At 44.0% G+C, this 24,200-nt stretch overlaps 2 protein-coding genes across 2 annotated transcripts in view; both read right to left on the minus strand.

The window, feature by feature from the left end:
- Positions 1–1,225: 1,225 nt before the first annotated feature.
- Positions 1,226–3,891, minus strand: LOC308151885 (charged multivesicular body protein 6-like). Its single transcript, XM_080524776.1, has 8 exons — positions 3,725–3,891; positions 3,206–3,315; positions 2,921–3,008; positions 2,662–2,748; positions 2,100–2,165; positions 1,901–1,981; positions 1,674–1,749; positions 1,226–1,594 (listed from the first exon to the last, which is right to left on the minus strand). The coding sequence occupies exons 1-8, from the start codon at positions 3,788–3,790 to the stop codon at positions 1,545–1,547; spliced, it is 624 nt and encodes a 207-aa protein (XP_080380902.1). The 5' UTR covers positions 3,791–3,891; the 3' UTR covers positions 1,226–1,544.
- A 1,916-nt stretch (positions 3,892–5,807) lies between these two features.
- Positions 5,808–24,200, minus strand: part of ttyh2l (tweety homolog 2, like) — a gene marked incomplete at both ends in the record, with an annotated part of 41,416 nt that continues 23,023 nt past the window's right edge. Inside the window, 8 exons of the mRNA XM_080524853.1 lie at positions 5,808–5,888; positions 8,879–8,957; positions 9,220–9,402; positions 9,504–9,646; positions 9,964–10,056; positions 10,146–10,238; positions 11,067–11,122; positions 11,414–11,483. Of these exons, the coding sequence (XP_080380979.1) occupies positions 5,808–5,888; positions 8,879–8,957; positions 9,220–9,402; positions 9,504–9,646; positions 9,964–10,056; positions 10,146–10,238; positions 11,067–11,122; positions 11,414–11,483 (798 nt within the window). The remainder of the gene's footprint in view (positions 5,889–8,878; positions 8,958–9,219; positions 9,403–9,503; positions 9,647–9,963; positions 10,057–10,145; positions 10,239–11,066; positions 11,123–11,413; positions 11,484–24,200) is intronic.

Raw genomic sequence — 24,200 nt, forward strand, 5'->3', positions numbered from 1 at the left:
AGAATCAAAATCTATGTTACTGTGTCAGAGCAAATAGAGCTAGAACATTATAAAAAATCTCAAATTCAGTCTCCGCCTAAAAAAACAACAGCTTTTACAGTGAATATCACCTTGGAAACCTGATGACCAAGCCCAAATCATCTAGGAATCAGTACTCCAGGGTCTTATTAGTACTTGTGCCAAAGTCGATGCTAGTAATGTGAGCAAATGCAACTTTGTACCTGTTTTAGTACAGGTATGTTTAGGCGGACACCTATATGTTTAGGCCATTTGGAGATATGTTGGCACCATCTTTGACCTTTCTCATGTATCCGATTTTTTTTGGGGGGGGGGGGGGATTTTTTTGGGGTTGGCCGACCAATGGTATGGAAATTCGGCGTTGAAACCGGACATGACACATTCTCCAGTTGGAGAAAACTGGATGTGACTTAGGCCGTGTTTACCGTCTCGGGAAAAAAATGGTGGCATCGTATAGCATGCAAAGTTGTGAAAAAAATGTGATATCGATGAAGAGAATTGATCGAGGTAAACTCTTTATATCACTTCGGATGCCGATGGGGGTCCGTTGGCTCCTATGAGGTTTTAACTCCTCTCAGTCAACTCGGTAGTGCGAATAAAAACACCTTTCTCAGACAGTGTTACGAATTCCCGGCTGGTGTGTAGTGCCACCTTGTTGTCAGATGCACCTGGTGCAGTAAACTGAGTGATCGTTGAGACATGCCAAAGGGAGAGCTTGGTCATAATAATGAAACAATCCAAAACAGAGTAAGAAATGTATGACATTTATTATAAGTCTGACATTTTCTATGCAAGACAGACTGTGATGTCAACTCTGAACTCGATCTCCACTACATGGGAGAACAAGGAGCTTATGAATTTTCCAATCGAATGAGAAAACAATGTTGTTACTATTAAGTATTCATAATAATTCATGAATTACACTACAAGTTAAACTTGTCAACTGGATCAATTTCTAGCGATCCATTATTAGTTTAGTGTGGATAATACAATTGTGAATGCTGAGATTAGTCCTCCCACAGATCATGTTATTGACAAAGTAATTGAAGACACAAATATAAAACTGCCCATTAGCCATACTGCCTTTAATATGTCAAATTAATTTTTAAAGTGACACAATCATTCTCAGTTATAACAGTACAGTTACCACACCTCCTCCTCCTCCTCCTCTACACCTCCTCCACTACTACTACACCTCCTCCTCTACTACACCTCCTCCTCTACTACATGAGTAACCATTGAGTTGCCGATCCAAATCATACACAGAAGAAGAGTCCAGAATTTCTCTTTCTCTAGTGTTTCATTCTTCATTTTAAAAATGTATACAGTGGAAAGGGAAGCCGACAAAAGCACAGCTACCACTCGTCTGGAATGTTGTGGTGTGTTGTGTGTGTGTGTCCGTCCAGTGCATTGATTTCTGTGTGTTCTGATGGAACTCTCCTCCATTCCATGAGGATGAGTGCAGTGGGGTCTGTGGACACTTCATGCAGACTGAGAGTGTAATATGTCCATGACTAGTGTTGTCTCTATGCCGCCAACATCTCTCTGTCTGGCATATTTCTTGCTTGTTTCCTCCCTGAAAAACAAAGAGACACCACAGTCAGGTCACAGCGAGTCAGAGTGATGTGGTGAGGCGTAACAGGAGAGTATAGTACCTGACTCTGCCTTGGCTGCCTCTGGTACTTCTGGTAATGGCTCGGTGGGGACCTCTGGAAGTGCTACGTCTTCTCCCTGTCTCAGCAGCGGGGAGAGGAGTTACAGAGGTTAAATAGACTGGAAATAGTCATCATCATCATCATCATCATCCTCCTCACCACAACATATAGGTAACATCTCCCATGTTCAACCGATCCGACTGAAACAGTAGCAGAGGGACACACACCTGAGTGATAGCCTCCAGCTCAGCTAGTATAGCATCCTCGTCCTCCTGTGTCAGCGATCCTGCCAGCATCTCATCTATTTGCTGTAGGACCAAGGTTAAGAAAGGGCATTAGCTGAGCAGCGTGAGCAAATCACACAATAAAGTAGGGAGTACTTGTAAGAAATAAAAAGCTGGAAGGCAGAGAGTCATTGTAGCTCACCCTCTGATAGTCGATGGCATCCTGTGTCTCATCCATGATTCTCTCCACGTCTTCAATGGACATGACCTGAAAGCGACATGGCGGGGGACAAGACAAGAATGTGGTCAACAAATAGAGCAAGACATGACTTCTAGTTGCATTATTTTTGCTGTGTGTGTGTGGCGAGTGAAAAAGGATATTTCCTGAGCAGGATCTGAACACTGTACCCAAGGATATGCTGCAGTCACGCCACTCTAGTAAAGGATTTCTGTTCTAATCCTCTTATGTTCAAACAATACACAGCCACTATGCTAACACAAAACACAGGCTTTCTGGGGTGCACAATCCTCACCCAGAGAGCACATGAGGGAGGATGTACTGTGCATGCCAGTGGAAGGTTTAGCTATTAATACTCATGACACTGAGCTAAATGTATGACAGGGTGTAACTTCATTAATATGGGCTGAAAGTGTTCATGTAAATATGCTGAATTCTACAAAGCGTTAGCTCAGGCTATGTTTCGCTTGAGAAGGAGCGGATTTAAGGATACAAAAAAGCAGACTAGAAGCAAACCATACTCTACCTCATGCATACTCTTCAGACAGTCGTTGCCAACTTTGAGCCCCTCAATGACTTTCATCTCAATCTGGGAAAACTCAATATCCTGGACCTGTTGAAGCATTTCAGTTCATGTTAGAAATAGGCTGGGACAGAATGAATTACTCTACTGAATAGTAAAGAATTGGCTATGCCCAGTAGACCTTTTAGAAGAATGTATTAGACTTTTGAAAATCGGGATTTCAGGAAGATAGCAAAAGAGTGTGTCACAATAACACCCTCACCATGCGTTCCAGGTTTGATATCTGCTTTTCAGTCTTGTCTAGCAGCTGATCCTGATAACGTTTTTTCTTGAGCAGAAGCACTGCCTTCCTTTGTGGACAAACAGCACAAATACATATATATATCCGAACATAGAAAGTGGTGTTCCATTTATTCAATAGGCCTACATGATAAGTGTAGTACGTAGCTAAATATTACAAATAATACGATCATCATAGTAATTTATTGTACATTAACATTCTGAAATAAAGTAGCTGATGTTGCCACACGTTTTAAGGTTGTCTTACTCTTTCTTGCCACCCTTCAGCAGCTGCTTGGCTAACAGCCTTTCTTTCTCCAGTTGCAGGGTAATTCTCTTCTGGTACTGCTTCAGTTTATCTCGCTGCTGTTTCAGTTGCTGGAGTTGAACAAAAACAAGTCAACCGAGTCTGATATTCATAGCAACAAAGCATTAGCTTCAAAACTGTGCTCTCCCTTCCTTCATCGTGACACAGCCCGATCATGGTCATGTCAGTGCACACAGCAGCTGTGAGTGACTGCCCTGACTACTCCTGGCCAGAGTGAGTGAGTCTCTTCTTGGTGTCAAGTAACAAGCCGACCTTAATCCATGCTTCAATGATAGCCTGCTTAGCTAAAGCTAGCAAGGTAAATTAGCTAGCTCGCAGCTGCAATACCCACAGTTAACACTCACTCTACTCTTGATCCATGTACATTCCCTGTAAAGTAACTAACTTTATCTAGTTATGTTTCAGTTCCCAACCAAACATAGTTTGGCTAGTCCAGTTAGCACGCCGCAATTAACTCACCAGAACCGCTCTGTCTTGCTCTGTAATTCGAGTGGGGCGACCCTTTCTTCCGAAAACGTTTCCCATTATTTACCCACATCACCGCCACAATCTTCTGCGTTAATACAGGAGCTATCTTTTCTTTGTGTACATGATGTTGTGGTGAATGTTTAGACGAGTCGTTCACGAATCTGTATTGACAACATCAGACCACACCCTTTCAGTCTTTAGTATGGCAACACGGACGGATCAATTCAGTACGCAACGAGAAAGTCGTAGAAACGCTAAGCCACGCCCCTTTTGAAAACTCACTGACAGTGACTGACTGAATGACATTCAATGACTTTGGCGAGAGTTGGCAAATTTCTGATTTCTGATTTACCACAGCAAGTAATAGTTTTTTTTTTTTTTTTTAAGATGACAAGAATATTTCGTATAGAAGCTTTTCACCATTAGATATTAGCGAGTTGTTTGTCCGAGTTTTCTGGCTGTAGTGACTTTTGTGAAGTGATATGATTGGACAATTTCTATTTTGGGGCGTGGCTTAGCGATAGGTCGATTCATGCGACCATGCGATTCAGTAAGCCTGTGTAGGTACAGAATGTTCAAGTGTTTTCGAAGGGTTTCGTGTATGCGGGTGACACACAGACAGAAAAAATAAAGACGAACAGAGTGTTTGTTTCATTCAATTTATACACATTTCTAATTGGTCCAATACTTCAATAGCAAACAGCAAACACCTCAAAATGTATGTCTCAAACATGGAGGAAAGACATAATAACAACCAAAAGTACACAGTGTACACTGTTGGGTTAGGCCTATAGCTACCAGATTGTTTATTTAAACTGCTAAACCATCTCACAAAGCTTATATTTATATAAAACCCCTTTACTTACATATTACAAATCAACATGGAAAGGAAGGGAATATTTCATTTAAATATTTCAAACATGACTCTGATGTTTGGTTTCTGTGAGTTACAGGTGTGCTTCACACATAAACATTGCATCAGTGCTCATACTTACCGATATTGTTCATAATCTTCCTCTGTATGCCCATTTTATCTATGGAATGTTTAACATGCTAATGTACAGGGAGTATCCCAGTATCGGATATTCCTTTACTGGGCCTCAAATAAATCAGACATTATTGAATATGAAAACAAGGAGAAACAGGTATACTCTTCACAGTTCCACAGCGAGTTACAGAAAAATAAAGACTATAGAAACATGCATCCTTTCTCCTCACACTTACTGTAAAACATGGACATCACATTTCACAAGGAATTCTGAATATCTACATTTCTATCTACATCTACAAGTATTATATTTGTTGTCCATTGACAGTAATGAATAATCACATCTAAAAAGCAAGGGAAATGTGGTGTCCATTTTCATCAAGTTTTAACCATCACTGAGGAAAAACATGAAGACCATTCGGGTAAGGAGAAAGAGCTTCTGCATGCTAGCCTTGCCCTGGTTTAGCTACATAAAGGGTGCGTTCGTAAATACCCTCTGGATTCAACTGAAATCAGTTAATTTCCGAACACTCAGAGAGCACCCCGGGTGCGCTCCGGTGCTCTCAGAGCGTATTTACGAACGCACCCAAAGTATGTTGTTTTCTAGGTGGATGGAGGGCAGCCATCTGAATGTAACACCACACCAAGTTACCAGTAGTTTCAGTCTACACCTCTGTGAATGAAAGTGATATTATCCGTGGTGCCCACTTACATCCATGATGAGAGGTTAAATGATCGTGTGGAAGTCTCTTGATCCGGCTCATGGTGAATACGTACATTTCAGGAAAATGTTATTCACATATAATTGTGGCACCTGCATTGTAAATAATCAGTCTGTCCAGGCTTGGGATGCGATCCAAACATTCCATCCAGTATTATATATGCAGAGCCTCTGATCTCAAACAGTACTTAGAGAATGTTGCTGTGTTGTTGATGGGGTGATGGCAGCTCCTGCTTTTTAAGTCATATCAGTACAGCACGGAGAGACACCCATAAACAGGATTATATGTAAACATAGCCTGCTGTGGCTATAATCCTAGGCAGCCACCACACAGTCCCAGACAGAGCCTCCCTGCAGGTGATGGGCTACACCTGGAAGTCTGTCCCAAAGTGTCTGATCTGGGCGTCAGTCATAGACAGGTAGGTGGTCCTCATACTGGGTGAATACTGCAGAGGGGATGGGGGAGGGGGAAATAAAAGACAGGTTAGCTCATTCAGACACTGTGAGCAACACTTGATCTCATATCTGTGTGAAACCTTAAAGCAGAGGAGGTTCAAGCAATTAAACAGGAACATTGTTTTTCATTAAGAGGTGCTCTCTGGTGGAATCAGTGGACAGTGACTCAGTGATCAGAATTACAGGGGAAGAGAGTTGGCAGGTGAAGAGCAAGGCAGAGGTGGTTGAGGGGGTGAGAGTTGGGGGCATGTCAGAAGTTCCACTCACAGGTATACACTCAGCGCCTGGAGGTCAGAGGTCACACAGCTGAGGTAAAGAGCTTAGAGGACTCAGTAGGTTAGGACCAAACAAACTGATTAGCAAGTGTCAGTCTTACACCAGAGGTATATCAGGTTACAACAACAGAGAGTGTCAGAAACACCTTAGAGAAGTGGGATGAGTATGAGTGCAGTACAGAAAAGGAAAGCAAAAAGGCTTGGCAAGGTCTTATGTATACAACAGAAAACTTACTGTTTCTAAATGTCTGTGAGTAAAAGAAAGACAAAAAAAATGGAGTTAGTGGCAAAATATGGGTTAACATTCTGCAGTTAGATTCTGTTAGGAATTGAAAAGAAAAGATACTCTCAGGTGCTGGAATGTGTATGGAACATATTATAAATATATTGGCACACAAATAGGTTATCTTCTCTCTAATCTAATTCTATAATGAAATACATTCAATAATGAAGTTATTTCACAGTGGAGGATGGGCAGTTTTGGACTATTTCCAAAGCTTAAGAATGCATCATTTGGAAGTCCTATCATTAAGTAAATGGGTAAAAAAAAGGTCTGTAGCTATCAAAATAAGCTTTTGAACTGGGTCTATCTAGAAACATATTAGACTTGCCTTCAATCCCAATGGTTTCATTATTGCAGGGATTTGTCGTGCAGTTAGCGATGCAACTGACCTAACAAGGCCTCACATTGTTGTTCTAATAATATCTGTCTCTCAGAGAGAGATCCTCCCTTTTCATGTAAGCTTCACACCTCCATTTTCATGTAAGCTTCAAGGAATACTGTGCGCACTGTTGAGGCTGCTTGAGAGAGACGCTAGTGAGAAAATGAATGACAAGAATTACTCTTGACTTATACACAGATTTAGAGGAGACAACCATTTAGTCATGTCCTTGTGTGTGTGGGAACCCAACATGTGACCAATATAATATATGCAATATTTACATTTGACAGTGATTACAAACAGTGCTGTTCGATCTGTTATTGTGAATGGTATCAGTCGTCTGAAAAGTTGTTTCTTTGAATTAGGGTTAGGGTTATTTTGTATTGATACACTATTCTCAATCTTCTTATTTTGCCTTAATCTAATCTAAAACAGCACAACATTCTCGGGATCCTGGTTTTCACATAGATTCACCTTGATGTTATTTGTTAGTGTAAATAGTTGTCAGATTGCACCATATTGCACTATTGCACCAAGTACTGTACACTATACACTTTATCTGTATATTTCACCTTTATCTGTATATATTTCACCCAAGGTTATACTTATTAGTATAGTATATAGTATATTGTGTATTGTATTGTTATTAGTCTTTGATTAGAATCCTATCCTTGTATTTCACTGCACTGAGAGGTAGCTCATCAAAAGCATGTTGTTGTAGTGTGCATATGAGAAATAAACGTTGACTTGATTTTACTTAATTTGACTAATAGTTGATAACCCATAAATAGTCATCGGACTAAAGTATTGTACCGAGTACTGGAAACTCTTGCACGCAAAAGCATGTTATGATTCTGGTCTGTGGCCTAGGCTCAGGTAAGGTAAGATCTGTCACGCAGGGATGAGCGAATCATTATCAATCATAGTATTCATATTATCCTTGAGAGTCAGATATAGAGTCAGATATAACTTCATGTTATAACTTCATGTTAACTTGTCACTAGTTCATGTGACCACTATGATGTGGAGGCCACTTTATCATGTCCGTAATCGCCTGACTTGATTAGGGAATAAACGTACAGTGCTATGGCGTGTGTGTACTGTTTTCCTCTGTAGACTTGTGCGAGCAGAGTTCTGTCTTGGAGTGCCTGCTGCACAACAGAACAAGGCGTTTCTTCGTGACAAAAACAACATTATCCATCAGCCAATCCTGAATAAGCACAGAATGTAAAGGCAGTAGTGCGTGTCTTTGGCACAACTGAGGGAAACAAGCATGGCTGCAGAAGTCATCCTCACTCTATGGGTCATTATCAGCCTTGGCCTGGTGCAGTGAACCAGTGTGTCAGGTCTAGACAGCTCCGGAGAGCTGATCCTGTGTCAGAAGACAGGATGACACCGCTGACCCCGCGGCTGGGTCAGACCATGCGAGCTCATCCACCAGGACAGCCGTCTTGGCTGTGGATTAACCTGGCTCATCTTTAATGCAGCTCTATCTTTGAGGACAGGGCAAACGCTGATGGACTATTAACCCCACCATTAAAACGAGAAGAGATTCCAAGGAAATGTGTGTCTCTCTCTATCCTGCTCTAGCACAGCCTCTGTGCTTTTCTGGGTTCAGGGGGGGCAACGATGAAATATCAATAAAAGTGTTTTCCTTAAGGCATTAATAAAATGCCCATCAAAGTCACAGCCTTTGGTAAAAACATGACCTTACAGTATATCAAAAGCTAATCAGTTAGCTTCAGTGTACTATAAATATGGCACTGAAGGAGACATGTTATAGCATGGTGTGCATCTCATTGTATGGCCAGCAGAGAGCAGTCTTTCTTTAAATATGCAGCAGTGGAAGCTTCTACAAGCATACTGAATGGTAAGATGGTGTCAGACTGTGGATGGCAACATAAGGCAGTGTGTGTATAGGTATGTGGTCCTGTCGTACATTGTGATTTTGCAGTAGTATTGATATCAGTATCATCATCATCCTAATCATCATCATCATCATCATCATCATACTAGGGACCTGGCCTCTATGGGCCAACGCACCGAGGGTGGAGGGGATCCTCTCCCAATCAATGGCACATTTTCATAGCGAGGGTTCCCACCGAACAGCATGGACTGATTCCTGGGTGGGAGAGAGAAAGGGAGAAAAAATAAAACAGTCAGTCGCATAGACACTTGAACTTGGGCTGCCCTTCACAAAGGGAGTTACCTTGAATTAGCTTATCTGATTCAAATAACAAATATAAAACAAACATAAAACATAACAAATATACAGTAGGACACGCTTACACGCTTACATGCAGGTACACGTCGTAGACACACACACACACACACACACACACACACACACACACACACACACACACATGACCCAGTGACCTTACATGTACTCGGAGGTGGGGAGGGTGGAGGCAGCCTGCGGAGGCGGTTGCAGGCTGCTATGGCTGCCCAGGCTGCTGCTGTAGCTACAGAAGCTGTGAACGTGGGCCCTGTTGGGGTTGTAGGCCATACGTCTCGCCTGGGGGTTGAACGGATCCTCCTCGTCTATGTCGTCATAGTCTCGTTCCCTGAGGGGAGATCAGGGCACACACAGGGGGTAATAAAAGCTGCAGGGTGGCTATGTAGGCACTGTGTAACAGGGGGGTGGGGGGGCTGGGGTAATGCCTACCTGCTGGCGACGAGGGTCCAGGCACGGGGGATGGCACACAGCATGGCACAGAAGGCACTGACCGCCAGCAGGGAGAACAGGCAGAGGTAGAGGAGCCCCTCTACGCCGTCGTAGCACACACCCATCAGGGCATCCAGGTAGTCCTGCACACACACACACACACACACACACACACAGAAACACACACACGCACACGCACACACACAGAAACACACACAAACACACACACACACACACACAGAAACACATGCACACACACACACACACACACAGAAACATACGCACGCACGCACGCACGCACACACACACACACACACACACACACACACACACACACACACACACACACACACACACACAGAAACACAGAAACACACACACACATTGAAACATTGATTACAAAGAGGTGAGCTCTACTGAGAGAGTCTGTAACCATTGAGTGAAACCCCTTGAGTCTTACCTTATGTAAGCTCCGGCAGTCTAGCAGGGCCGTTAACTGATGCAGATTAAACTCCGTGGAGTTCAACAGCCGCTGGATCCCCAGAAGATCTCTCTGTAAAAGGATTCAGAGGGAAAGTGAGTGACAGTGTCTTCCTGTCCTTGCAGACCTTACGACCTTGACCCCCCGGCCCAGTCACTTACCTCAGATGTGGGGAACACAGGGACAGAGAACTGCAGCAGCCCTTGAATCTGAATCTGCATGGTAGTCAGGGACTTCTGGAAGTTGGTCAGAGACTGCAGCACACACACACACACACACACACACACACACACACACACACACACACACGCGCGCACACACACACACACACACACACACACACACACACACACACACACACACACACACACACACACACACACACACACACAGAGAGAGTATTAGAGCTGCAGCACATCAAGCAATGTTGGCATTATGGTATCTTGATGTCCTTAATGGAGGACACCAGATTATCTGTGCCTCCTACCACTCATCCAGGGTCTGTCTACCTCCCTCACCACCCCTTTACCGCCTCATCTGATCACCAAAACAAACAACAGAATCATATTTACATTGAATGACGCCAGATTATCTTTGTCTACTTAACAGGCATCGTGTAATCTTTAAATGGATACTTTTATGTTTGATACACATGTGGGTCTTTATAATAATACTGCCCATGCATTCAGCCCCTGTAGATTGACTCAATAGATACATAAATATCCAATTTTAAGTGTTTTAAATCCTCTGCATCATAAATAAATAAATAAAAGGGTTTTGTGAGACATCCCTAAGGCAGAGTATATGCACAGATGAGTCATAGCTAATTATCGCAAACCCACAGATAAAAAAAAGAGATATGCTTTGATCATAGTTTATTTTTGTTATCGCTGCAAAGTAATTAAATTAGTGGTGCTGGCTTTTTTTTTTTTTTTTGAGCTGCTGAGAGGGGTTTTTGATAAGCCTTGGCCTCACAACTAATGAAAAAAACCTATTTCAAAAAACCCTGAAGATAACCATAATCTTCAGAGTACAAGACCCAGGGGGCCATCGAGAGGTACAGTAGCAGATGGTTGCAATACCTGTTGGAAGGGGTTGGGGAGACTGGGGCTGCAGTAGAGGTAGTAGTGTGCCACTTCTGAAAGGAGGAGAGAGAGACAGAGAAAGAGAGAGAGAGAGAGAGAGAGAGAGAGCCAGAGACAGAGAAAGAGAGAGACAGAGAGAGAGAGATGGAGAGAGAGAGAGACGGAGAGAGAGATAGAGAGAGGGAGAAGGAGAGGACAGACAAAGATTGGCCCTTTATCACACCACAAATTCATTCCATTAATTAATTCTAATGAGAAAACAGCTTGGCATTACAGTGAGGATTTGTTCTGAGACAGTGGTAACTGACTAAAGGCATGCATGTGGACTATGAAGATAAACTTGCCTGCACTGAGGAACTCCTTGGTCTGGTTGACTATAAACTTGTCTGGAGACACGCAGAAGTCACTGGTACCCTGGAAGCACAAAGAATGACACTCTGAATGTAAAACTGTGAATAAACATGTTCCTGTGTTGTCTTTCACCATACTTTTAATTGATAAGTCACCTATCAAAAGGCTATGATGGTGCGAAATCCAAATAGACATGAATCATTGACATACTGAGCAAGGAAAATCAAGATTCCATACTAGATTCCTTTCAGTTCCCAAAACTCCTAATGGCTGTATGCTTGAGTGGTAAAAGGTAGGGAGAGGGTGGAGGGAATTACTATGGAATGTCCTGGCGCACGAGGGAGGTTTGCACGTCACCAGGACTCGATGTTTATAACAACAGGCTCCACAGTTCTTTAACTTCAGTAATCTGCTCTGCTGACCATAGCAGAAGTGTACAGTCTGTTCTCACTGTTTAATTCATGCATGGAGGGGTTGTTGACGTGCATGCATAAGCAATTACAGGACCAAAGAAAAGCATAATGTGTTCAGTTTCTAGTAAGAGGCCGACATATCTTTCCCATTCTTATTGTTGCCACTAAATGCGTCCTAAAGGTTGTAATGACTACGTTTCATCAGTAGCAATAAGGGAATGAGCGTTTATGAACCCTGTCTTTCTAAAATGTCCTACCCGACTGCCGGGGCTTACACACCCAACACCAGTTTGCATATAAACATGTTGTTACCACCAGGGTTGATCTCAAGGAGAGGACTTTTGCTTTATTGTCTCTGGTGGCTGCCTCTTCAGATTTTGTCCGCATGAGGAAACCCAACAGCTAATGTCCAACACCGCAAGTCCATTTCTGGGGCTAGTGAGGATGTTGATTTCGCCGTGGTGGTCAGAGGTGGCAGATTTCCAACAAACTTACACCCTGCTCCATTAAAGCTCCATTAAATTCTCTAACATTTCAAGAGGGACCAGTGTTTTTGGTCTCATAAAATGTTAATTGACTTGTGAAAATGTTCTAAGAGTACAGTATGTTGCTCACTGGCAGATGACACACTGTACTCTCAATTGGATTGTTTAGGAGAGAAACAGCAGGTGTATGAAATCTACAAGTTCCCTTTGTCCGAGTCCCATATTTGCACATGCACCTGCACACATCCACACACACACACACACCACACCACACCAGGCACACACACACACACACACACACACACACACACACACACACACTCTCTCATCCAAAGCCAATGAGAAAAATTGTCTGCTTTGTTTTGCAGCTTAAGTTCCAGATTTCCCGCGATTTCCTCGATCCTTCTATGTTATGTTATGTTATGTTAATTTCATTTATAATGCGCCCCCCATCCAACTTTTACATCGGCCCGGGGCGCAGCCCGGGTAAAGGAACAGATAAAGACAAAGACCAGGAACACAGAAAGCAATCAGACACAGACGACTTAAACGTAAAACTCAGGCATACAATTCACAACAAATAGGGAGTAGATTTAGGGAATGTCATTTTGGAAGAGGTGGGTTTTTAACTTGGCTCTAAAGGAGTCCAGAGTGGGGGCAAACTTGATGGCAGAAGGGAGCGCGTTCCACAGGGTCGGTGCTATCACCGCAAAGGCACGGTCACCCTTCCTCTTGAGGTTGGTACGTGGGACCCTCAGGCTGAGTTGGGCGTCGGACCTGAGCCTGGGTCTGGGCCTTGAGGAGGTAGACTGGTCCAGGAGGTCCTTGATGTATGGTGGGGCGAGACTGTTGAGAGCTTTAAAAACAAAGGTGCAGATTTTGAACTTCACTCTCTTCTTCACTGGGAGCCAGTGAAGGGAGATGAGGACAGGGGAGATGTGGTCCCTCATTTTGGTGCCTGACACCAGCCTGGCAGCGGAATTTTGGACTAGCTGCAGGCGGTAGATGGTCTTATCAGGAAGTACCGCATATAGTGAGTTGCAGTAGTCGAGCCTAGATGATATTAGCATGAGGACGACCCTCCTCAGGTCGCTGGGGGTGAGGAAGGACTTGATCTTGGCTATGATGCGTAGTTGGTATAGGCATGCCTTCACGACGGAGCTCACTTGTCGGTCAAGGTTAAGCTCGGAGTCAAAGATGACACCGAGGTTCTTGACATGTGGTCTGACAAGGGTGGACAGGCTTCCCATGTTGGTGCTGAGCTGAGTGATGGCGGTGGTGTTGCCGATGAGGAGGATTTCCCCCTTGCTCTCATTCAGCTGTAGGAAGCTCTGGGCCATCCACTCCTTCACATCGCGGAGGCAGTCCATCAGGCGCTTCAGATCGGCGGGGTCGTCAGTGTTGATTGACAGGTAGAGCTGGGTGTCGTCCGCATAGCAGTGGAATGAGATATTGTAGCGTTGAGGGATTAGACATAGGGGGAGCATGTAGAGGGAGAACAAGATGGGACCGAAGATGGAGCCCTGAGGGACCCCACAGGTGAGGTTGGCTTGTCTGGAGGAGCAGTCTGCTATGTGGACGGCGTAGGTTCTATTGTTGAGGTAGGACTTGAACCACGACAAAGCGGTGTCGGTGATGCCAACCTCCTGCTGGAGGCGATCGAGGAGGATGGCGTGGTCTATGGTGTCAAAAGCTGCGCTGAGGTCCAGGAGGACCAGGGCAGCACATTTCCTGGAGTCTGCGATGAGGAGGAGGTCGTTCCAAACCTTTAAAAGTGCCGACTCAGTGCTATGGCCAGGTCTGAAGCCAGACTGAAACTTCTCCAGGATGTTGTTCTGTTGGAGGTAGGGCCACAGCTGGCTGAGGACAGCCTTTTCCAGGAGCTTGGACACGACTGGGAGCTTGGAAATAGGTCTGTAATTACTGGGGTTGGAGGGGTCCAGGTTAGGTTTCTTGAGGAGAGGCTGGACCACAGCTTGTTTGAGGCTGGGCGGAACAATGCCAGTGGCCAGCGAGCTATTGATTATAGAGAGGATGTGTGGCCCTATCGTGTCGAACACCTCTTTGAGAAGGGGGGTAGGGATGGGGTCCAGAGACGATGAGGCCGGCTTCAGTGCAGCGGCCATCTTGGAGAGGGCTGGTAGAGTGAAAGGACAGAAGCTGGAGAAAGTGGATGAACATCCCAGTGTGACGGCTAAGTCCTTGGTGGAGTGCGGGATGTTTTTTCTGATGTTGGTGACTTTGTCAGAAAAAAAGGATAAAAATTCCTCGCACTTAGCCGGGGATGGATCCTGGATGACGGTAGGGGGGGGGTGAACAACGGTGTTGATTGTCCTGAATAACACTCTGGGGTTGTGTGAGTTGTTGGAGATGAGAGTGGCAAAGTACTTGGCCCTTTCAGTCTTTACCACCTTCTGATAGGTCCTCTGCTTTTCCCTCAAAATCTCGAGTGAGATGGTCAGCCTGTCCTTTTTCCACCTGCGTTCCGCCTGTCTCCACGCTCTTCTCTGAGCTCTGATGGTGTCGTTGAGCCAAGCTGAGACCCTGGGTTTGGGCTTTTTCAGGGTAAGTGGGGCTATCGAGTCGAGGATGGAGCGGCAGGAGGTGTTGAACATGGAAGTGAGTTCCTCTGGGTCAGATGGTGCCTCACCTGCCCTGATGTTTTGGGCGGCCATGAAAGCAGAGGAAAACCTTCTAGTTACGGTTCGCCTGGAGAGAGACACATTCTCAAATGTCTTGTTAAAAACCCTACACTCTGCATCAATCTTTCTCTTTTTAACGTGAGCTGACATTTTTCTCCTCAGCATATTTCCAACTACACATTACGGTGAAGATGTGTAATGGCGCTTTAGTGCCGTACCGTGCCGGGCCGCGTTATCCCGGTTTGTTTTGCTTTCTCCACTGCCAACCGAGCCGTACCGGGCCATAGTACCCGTGCCGTTTTTAGTTCCAGTTCGAGAGGGGTACTTTCGGTACTTTCGTGCCAGGCTGTGTGTGACGTGTGACGCTGCAGACTGTTGATTGGTCAATGGAAATCATCAACATCGTCATCCCATGTTCATAGACTTCATCGCTAACCGCCATTTTTAAATACCACAACAGATTTCACTTTCGAAAAAAATGTCACTTACTGTTTCTGTAATAACTTATTAATACAAATTTGAAAAATGATGATAACCATCTTATTATCTTAGTTGAATGTAATTTCAATGCATCATATAACCTTTATTTACAACAAGCATAACAAAAACATCGCTATTATGGGTATCATCGCAAACATCGCTATGCTAGACCGTTCCTCAGTCCAGCGCACTTCATCATCCCCCTTCTAAAACTGCCATCCCCCCATGGTATTACAGTTATTTCAACATTTAAACCTCTTTCACACACACATAATTATAGTTCCCTATAACTTCCATGGAATCCCAAGCTGTGCCGACCAGGCGTTTTCGCCGTTCACTCATGAGCCAAATGACCACTTAACTCCTCCTACTGTCACCGCTCCTTCCTGGTCTGTTGTGTATAATGGAGAACGTATCCTACCCGTACCATACCGAACTTTTCAAATGCGTGTCATGCTGAGCCGTACCGGTCAGAATTTGTATTTTTCAGACTGTAATTCAGAAGAAAAAAATTTCTGAGTTATTCTGAAACTTTTTTTTTCAAACTTTTATTCTGAAACTTTTTTTTTCAGACTTTTATTCTGAAACTTTTTTTCTGAGGACTTTTATTCGGATTTTTTTGGGGGGGAGGACTTTTATTCTGCAACTTTTTTTTTAGGACTTTTATTCTGAAACTTTTCTTTTGAGGACTTTTATTCTGAAATGTTTTTTTACTGACTTTTATTCTGAAACTTTTTTCCAGACTTTTATTCTGAAACCAGAGGTGCAGACCAGGTCCAGTGTGTGTCCTTTTCTGTGAGTAGGAAAATCTATGTGTTGGGTAATGCATGGTGCGAAATAAGGGGGAGCTCGGGGAGCTATAGCTCACCTAGTGGTGACATGAGCTCCCCTGGAAACATGGTTTGTGAAATTTTGGGGGAGCTCTAAAATATTCCGAATTGCGATGGATTTATTCCAAGTTGTGACGGATTTTACCTGGTGTAATATGATTTGTAGAGGCATACAATCTATTTTGATGTTGGTATTAGGTATATAAATGATATATAATAGCCTATATAGCCTACATATAGGCCTTTATTGGCTACAACTATGCGACAGTAACAGAGCGGGGTGCACTGACGCTGAACCCCTCATAGTGAGAAGTAGGTGGACAATGGTTGGTGCTGAAATAGCCGACATGCGGTGTGTGGTTTGAAAAAAGTAACTCCAGCTCAGTAAATAATTCAAACTTAATGTTTACTTATAGGCTATGTGAATGTGACTGCACCACACATATGAACAGTAACAAAGCAAATGCAGTTTAATTTTATGAAAAACATTGACAACTAAATCGGCGCAAAAAAAAAAAAAAAGCTGAATCCGCTTAGCCTATATGCTCCTGAAAAACATTTAACGACAGAGCAAACACGCTACATTACTAGGGATAATAATTACAATGAGCCATTCATTAAAAATAGAAAAAATAATATTAGGCTATTAAATCTCACTTAATGAGAAAACTGGCATCTCCCATCGGTCACTATTTGTTGGCTATCATATGGACGTCTTTGAGTGTCTAGAAAAGCGCTATAAGTCTAATGTATTATTATTATTTATTATTATTATGGACATCACTTTAATCCGGCAGTTCTCAAGGTTTTTATGCACCAATCGATTCCTCTAGCACGTCTTTATCACATTCATTGACGAAAAGGACGACTCGCATGTATAGGTGGAAGGGAACATTCATTGTGAGCACGGAAGATGTGAGTCTCACAACGGCTTTGCATTGATGAAACCAGGTAGGATGAACGCATAGTTCGCTGTCCATTCCTCTTTAAATGCCCTGTTTCACCGTCAACTTTCCTCTTTAGACCTTTGGAGAGTGACATGATGTTTCTCTTGCTAGGTAGCAGGTTAAATGTTTAGCTAACTTCACCCGGCACCAAACAACCAATCCAATAATAATGTGACCTTGTCTGGGAGGAGGGTGTTGTGTCCTGTTTATACCGCCAGTGGGCGCTAGTATGCTAGTGATGTATGCAGTTACGGAAGTGATGTATGCAGATACGGAAGTGATGTATGCACTTACGTATGTTAAGAAGGAGTTGAATAAACGTGCGAAGTGAAGAGCAGCTGCGTGTCTCCCGGTCTCATTCTTTTCCTAACTACTTTCTTACTACAGAATACCACATTTTTGGCGACGAGGATGGCTATTTCCGTACCCTTACCTACACCGTTCATGCCTGTGCCAGGCGAACCTGCTATTTCTTTTCCTACTTGGTTGAGAATGTTTGAAAATTACATGCTCGTAATTGATGCTACCGGAGAAAAATGGCCGGAGGAAAGAAAGCGCGCGGTTCTTCTTCATGCACTTGGGACCGAAGGACAAAGACTGTTCTACACTCTAAAGGATACGGGTGTTACCTACACTTCTGCCGTGGATGGACTGAAAAAGTACTTTGTTCCTAAGGTGAATGTGATTGCTGAACGTCACAAATTTCGACAGAGAGCTCAGGGTCCTGACGAGACGGTTAATCAGTTCCTTGCTTCATTACGCGAGCTAGCTGCAGCTTGTGAATTTGGTGCCATGGAGGAACAAATGATTCGTGATCAACTGATTGAGCGTGTTGCTAATACACGCATACGAGACAGACTTTTGCTTGAATCGGACTTGTCTCTGGACAAAGCTACTTCAATGGCCTTACAAATCGAGGCTGGACTACGGAACTCCAACGTTCTCTCTGGAGCTACAGCTTCGGTGAGAGCCATCGAGAAACAGCCGACGAGGAGGAGGTTTGACAAGGGCAAGAAGAAAGCTCCGACGACGACTGCACCTGCCACGGTCTACAGCCAGCCAGCTACAACTGGGAATCAGCGCGCCTGCTTCCGATGCGGATCCACAGGACACTTAGCTAACAAGCCTACATGCCCGGCGGTTAAGGTGACTTGCAATACATGCGGAAAAGTTGGACATTTTTCCAAGGTGTGTAGATCGGCTCAAAAAGAGGTGCGTGAGGTAGTGGTGAATGACGTTACTGTGCTTTACATGCAGGGGGCCGTCGTGAATGATAAAATTATGTGTACTGTACGAGTTGATGCAAATTATCATTCCCATGATGTTGAGCTGATAGTGGATACAGGCTCATCTGTTTCTATTATTCCAGAGAGTACTTACCAGACACTTTTCCATACATGTGTCCTTGCTGAGCCTACAGTGAATCTGCTTACTTACTCCAGAGAGAAAATTCCTGTTAAAGGTTGCATGCATGCTACAGTTGTTCATAATGGACATTCAGTTACAGGTTCATTGATAGTGGTTGAATCAGGAAATGCATTGCTGGGACTAGATTTATTTGTAGCATTGCAGATGTGCATTGAGGGTAACAACATTATTAATGTTAGCTCTGCTAGCTCTCCTACTGTACTCCGAGCACCTACTGTACAGAGTACCACTCCACAGACCGAACCAGAGGTTCTAGTACAGGAGTTAGGGTGTGCAAAAGGTTTTATGCACAAAATACAGGTTAAACCAGATGCTGTGCCAGTACAGCAGAAACTGAGGAGGCTTCCGTTCTCAGTGAGGCAGGCTGTGACCGATGAGCTCGCAGATCTACAGGAAAAAGGCGTTATAGAACGTATAGACGCATCTCCATGGGTTTCCCCTATAGTGGTGACCCAGAGAAAGGGGGGAGGAAAGCCTCGCCTGTGTGTTGACCTCAGAGAACCTAATAAGGCAATCATCAGTGACTGTCATCCCTTACCGCACATGGATGAACTGTTCGCTGAGCTCCGTGGAGCCACAGTCTTTTCTACTATAGACTTAGCCTCTGCTTATCACCAGTTGCCATTGCATCCAGATAGCCGTGATTTAACTGCGTTTATCACGCATGAGGGTCTCTTTCGTTTCTGCCGAGTGCCATTTGGCCTCGCTTCTGCTCCTTCAGCTTTTCAGAAAATGATGTCGACTGTACTGACAGGCCTGCCAGGCGTACAGGCCTACCTGGATGATGTGATTTGCTACGGCATCACACAGCAGGATCACGATGTCAGCCTACGGAGAGTGCTACATGCTCTAAATGAAGTGGGACTTAAACTGAACATGCACAAGTGTAAGTTCAACCAGAAAGCTCTGCGCTTCCTGGGCCACACTGTGTCCAAAGATGGTCTTCATCCTGACCAAGACGGGGTCAGTGCTGTGGCGAACGCGCCTGCCCCGCACGACACATCCTCCCTGCGGTCCTTCCTAGGACTTGCATCGTGGTATAGTAAATTCATACCTGACTTCGCTACTGTGGTGGAACCGCTACGTGCTACACTCAGGGAATCTACTGACACTAAGTTTGAATGGACAGCGGATGCAGAGTCCAGTTTTACTGAGGTTAAGAGACTGATTACTGAGAGTCCTACCTTAGCATTATATGATCCTGAGTTACCTACTTATGTCACTACCTATGCTTCTAACTATGGATTGGGGGCTGTAATGAGCCAGATTCACCCAGACAATACAGAGAGAACCATAGCTTTTGCGTCCAGGACACTTTCTCCTGCAGAGAGAAAGTACTCTACCGTCGAGCGTGAGGCGCTGGCATGCGTTTGGGCGGTGGAAAGGTGGAGAACCTACCTGTGGGGACATCGTTTTGTCCTACGCACAGACCACCAAGCGTTGACAACCCTACTCACTTCCAGAGGTACGGGTCGCGCAGGTCTGAGAATAGCGAGATGGTCTGCACGTCTACTATGCTTTACTTATGATGTCACTTACCATCCAGGGAAACGTAATGTGACTGCTGACTGCTTGTCCAGACTCCCTCTGCCTTCGACAGGAGAGGTGGAGGAGGAGCCAGACATGGTGGCTACTGTGTTCACAGGTTCCTCACATGCCATATCTGTGACCGAGTTCACTGCTGCCTGTGAGGCCTGTCCTGAACTGACTCAACTGAGACAGCAGATACAGAAAGGTTGGTCAAAATGCAGTAAGAATGTGACAAAGGAACTTGCTCCATATTTTAGAGTGAGAGATGAACTGGCTGTGGATGAACTACTTGTCATGAGAGGCCCCGACCGTGTGGTGGTTCCTACTACACTACGGTCTAAAGTTGTAAATTTAGCTCATGAAGCGCATCAGGGAATAGTGCGTACTAAACAGAGACTACGAGAGCTATATTGGTGGCCGCAAATGGACAGATGTGTCCAGACATTAGTAGGCTCATGTGTACCCTGTCAATACAATGACAAAACAGCCAAAACTGCGCCTGCACCACTTACCCCAGTGGGACTGCCAGGTGGACCATGGGAGAAGGTGGCCATTGACATTGTTGGTCCCTTTGACTGTGCGACATGGGACTGCCGTTATGCTATTACACTCACAGACTATTACAGTAAGTGGCCAGAGGTGGCGTTTGTCTCTACTGTAACTACAGAGGCGGTTATTAGCTTCTTGACTACAGTGTTTAGTCGTGAAGGTAACCCTTCCTTCCTGGTCTCTGACAACGGATGTCAGTTTACCTCCCATGCTTTTGCAAGCTTTCTGGGAGAGAGAGAGATAAAGCACATGCGTTCCAGTGTTTATTATCCAAGAGCCAACGGGGCTATTGAGAGATTTAATCGAGTTCTCAAAGAGTGTATTCAGACGGCTGAGAGAATGCACAAGCCATGGAAACATGCAGTAACAGAGTTCTTACTGAACTATCGCGCTACGCCGCATGCTACTACAGGAGCTACTCCCTTTGAGTTGCTGAGGAACAGAAAGATGCGTACAAAACTAAATGTCCTCCCTGTCTCACAACAAATTAAGTCACATGAGAAAGTGCAGGAGACAGTGAGACGCAAGCAACAGGAGAGTAAGGAGTACACAGACAGAATGAGGGGAGCGAAAGTGCCCATGTTCCAAGTGAATGACACCGTACGTGTCCGCAGACCGGAGCATGTAAAAAAGGGATCATCAAGATTCACAGAACCGCTGACAGTAGTTAGTAAAGCAGGACAGAATACATACCTGCTCAGTGATGGTCGAAAATGGAATGCATCCAAGCTTACACGCTTCCCCAAGGATGCTCTGTCTGGCACCAGTGGTGAAAAGGAGATTGAGCTAGAGGAGTTCATGGTGCCCGAGAGAGAGAATGTGTTTAATGAACCAGGTCCAAGAAGGAACCTTAGAGTCAGAAACCCACCTAGGTGGCTGGTAGACTTTGTGCCGTAGAGAACGTACAAAAAGGGTAGGATAGAACACGGTTCTAACTTAGTACAAAAAGGTCCTACAATGCAATGACAAAAGTGAATGTTCATTGCATGTTTCACTGTCATAAACTGTTTATTGTTGTTATTCATTCTGCTGATTCATTCATTTTCATTTCCTTAGTTTTCATTTTATTTCAATTGTACTGACACCAGTCTACAGAATATTGCATTCTTTGAGTACTGTAATTCCTTTAAGAAAGGGGGAAATGTGTCCTGTTTATACCGCCAGTGGGCGCTAGTATGCTAGTGATGTATGCAGTTACGGAAGTGATGTATGCAGATACGGAAGTGATGTATGCACTTACGTATGTTAAGAAGGAGTTGAATAAACGTGCGAAGTGAAGAGCAGCTGCGTGTCTCCCGGTCTCATTCTTTTCCTAACTACTTTCTTACTACAGAATACCACAGAGGGGGGAATAATTATCAGAATAAAAGTACCGGTATGTTAAATAATTATTAGAATAAGTTAGGCTGCGCTACATCGTCAGTCCACACATTTATTTATCAAAACTATGGAAAAGGGTGAAACTACGTTGTTGAGAATCACAACACAAACTCGCTAGTCAAGCCAAAATACAGCAGCGAAATGGATTGGACTGCTACCTAGTTAACTAGAACACTACTGTACATTGTTAGCAGGCTCACAAAACAAGCCGTGTTAGTTGACTAGCGATGTGTCATTGATTTTATACAACGCGGTGTTCACATTTGTGTTCACATTTTTCGAAAGAAAAGTCAAAGCATTAGAACGGAGAACGGAAAATCGCACGCGCGCTTTGCGCACGGAAAGCCACCGGCCCCGAAATTCTCCAGATTTTTTTTTTCCGTTAGGAGAATTTTTTTTACTTTAATCCCTGGGCTCCCCCGCACACCGTGATTTAATTCGCACACTGGGGTAATGTACAAATAGTGGAGAATGTCCAGGAGTTCCGTTAAGGTTTTGCAGTTGGAGTCAACATGGATATTAAAATAACAGATAATAACAGAATAGAATAATAACAGAATAGATGGTGAGATGGCACAAAGGTGAGTTAGAAATTCAGACAGATCAGAAGGAAATGGGTACAGCAACCAGCCATCTACAAAGGATGGTGCCCATAAAAGGAGGAACACAAACACTGACCGTCACCATGTCACTGAGGTTGAAAAAATAGGAATTTCTGTCAAACGATGAAAACAAACAACTTTTCATGAACCTGTTGGGGGAGGGACTAACACTAATTTGATTGACTTTGTTTGAATAAAATAAAATAAAAATATAATTTTGGGGTAAGGGTACCCCCAAAGTGCACACATTGAGAATAGGTAATATCTGATGGTTGTACGTGAAAGAACACCCTATAATTATTATAATATAATATATAGTTATTATATAATAAATTACTTTTATTTCTTTTAAAGTATTATTCTTACAAATGTATAGACATAAATTCGATGAAAATAGCATGTTCAGAAGCAAAGATAAACACTTCTTTCTGTGACGATGTGGCACAAAGACCCCAAATTTTCGACCCCTGAATTTACCTTGATCCAATAAGTATTAAGACTAAGACTTTTAATATGTTATTTGGATGTCCCTAGGGATCACAAAAAAACGTGAATGATTACTATTGCAATTTCCCCTGGGTTAAACCACAGATTGACTGGATGACAAAGTCTGTTCAAACCCAGGCAGCGAGACCAGCAGGAAAACACAACTAGATCTTCTATAATTCTAACTGGAAAGTACTTTGTTTCCAATCATAGTTAGCTAGATTACTTACTTAGCTAGCTTACCTTTACTTATCAAATGTACATTTTGTGATATAAACGCAGTGCACACACACCGACAATGCATGCAAGTTCTATGATGCATTGAAATGACATAATAAGATGGTTATCATCATTTTTCAAATCTTTATTAATAAGTTATTACAGAAACATTAAGTGACATTTTCCGAGAGCGAAATCTGTTGTGGTATTTAAAAATGGTGGTTAAGGGTGAACTCTGAACATGGGATGACGATGTTGTGACGATTTCCATTGACCAATCAACGGTCTGCAGCGTCACATGTCACACACAGCCTGGCAAAAAGTACCTTTCGCTACCCCTCTGAAACGAGAACTAAAACGGCCCGGCTCGGCCCGGCTCGGCCCGGCTCGGTTGGCAGTGGAGAAAGCAAAACAAACCGGGCTCACGCGGTACGGCACGGGTCGGCACGGTAGTGGAAAAGCGCCATAACATAGTCACGCACGCACATACGTAAATTGAAAATAAAATTGTCGCCTTCAAAATAAAAGCAATGCAAACATGTTATTTCTATTATTATGAAAAAACGTTAAAATGTTTTATTGACCTCACACAGGGCCGGCCAGGGACAGCCATAGGGCCTGCGGCCCGGGGGCCGTACAACGCCCAGGTCTGTCCTAGAGTGACTCTCTAAAGCCCCTTTTCCACTATCGTGCCAGCCCGGGTCGACCCGGGCTGGCCTGCTTCTTTGGCGCTTTTCCATTTGTCGGCCCGGGTCGGGTCGGCTCGGTTCGGCTCGCTTCTTTAGCTAC

Source organism: Nansenia antarctica, assembly GCF_963989245.1.
Source record: "Nansenia antarctica genome assembly, chromosome: 2".
Lineage (NCBI taxonomy): Eukaryota > Metazoa > Chordata > Actinopteri > Argentiniformes > Microstomatidae > Nansenia > Nansenia antarctica.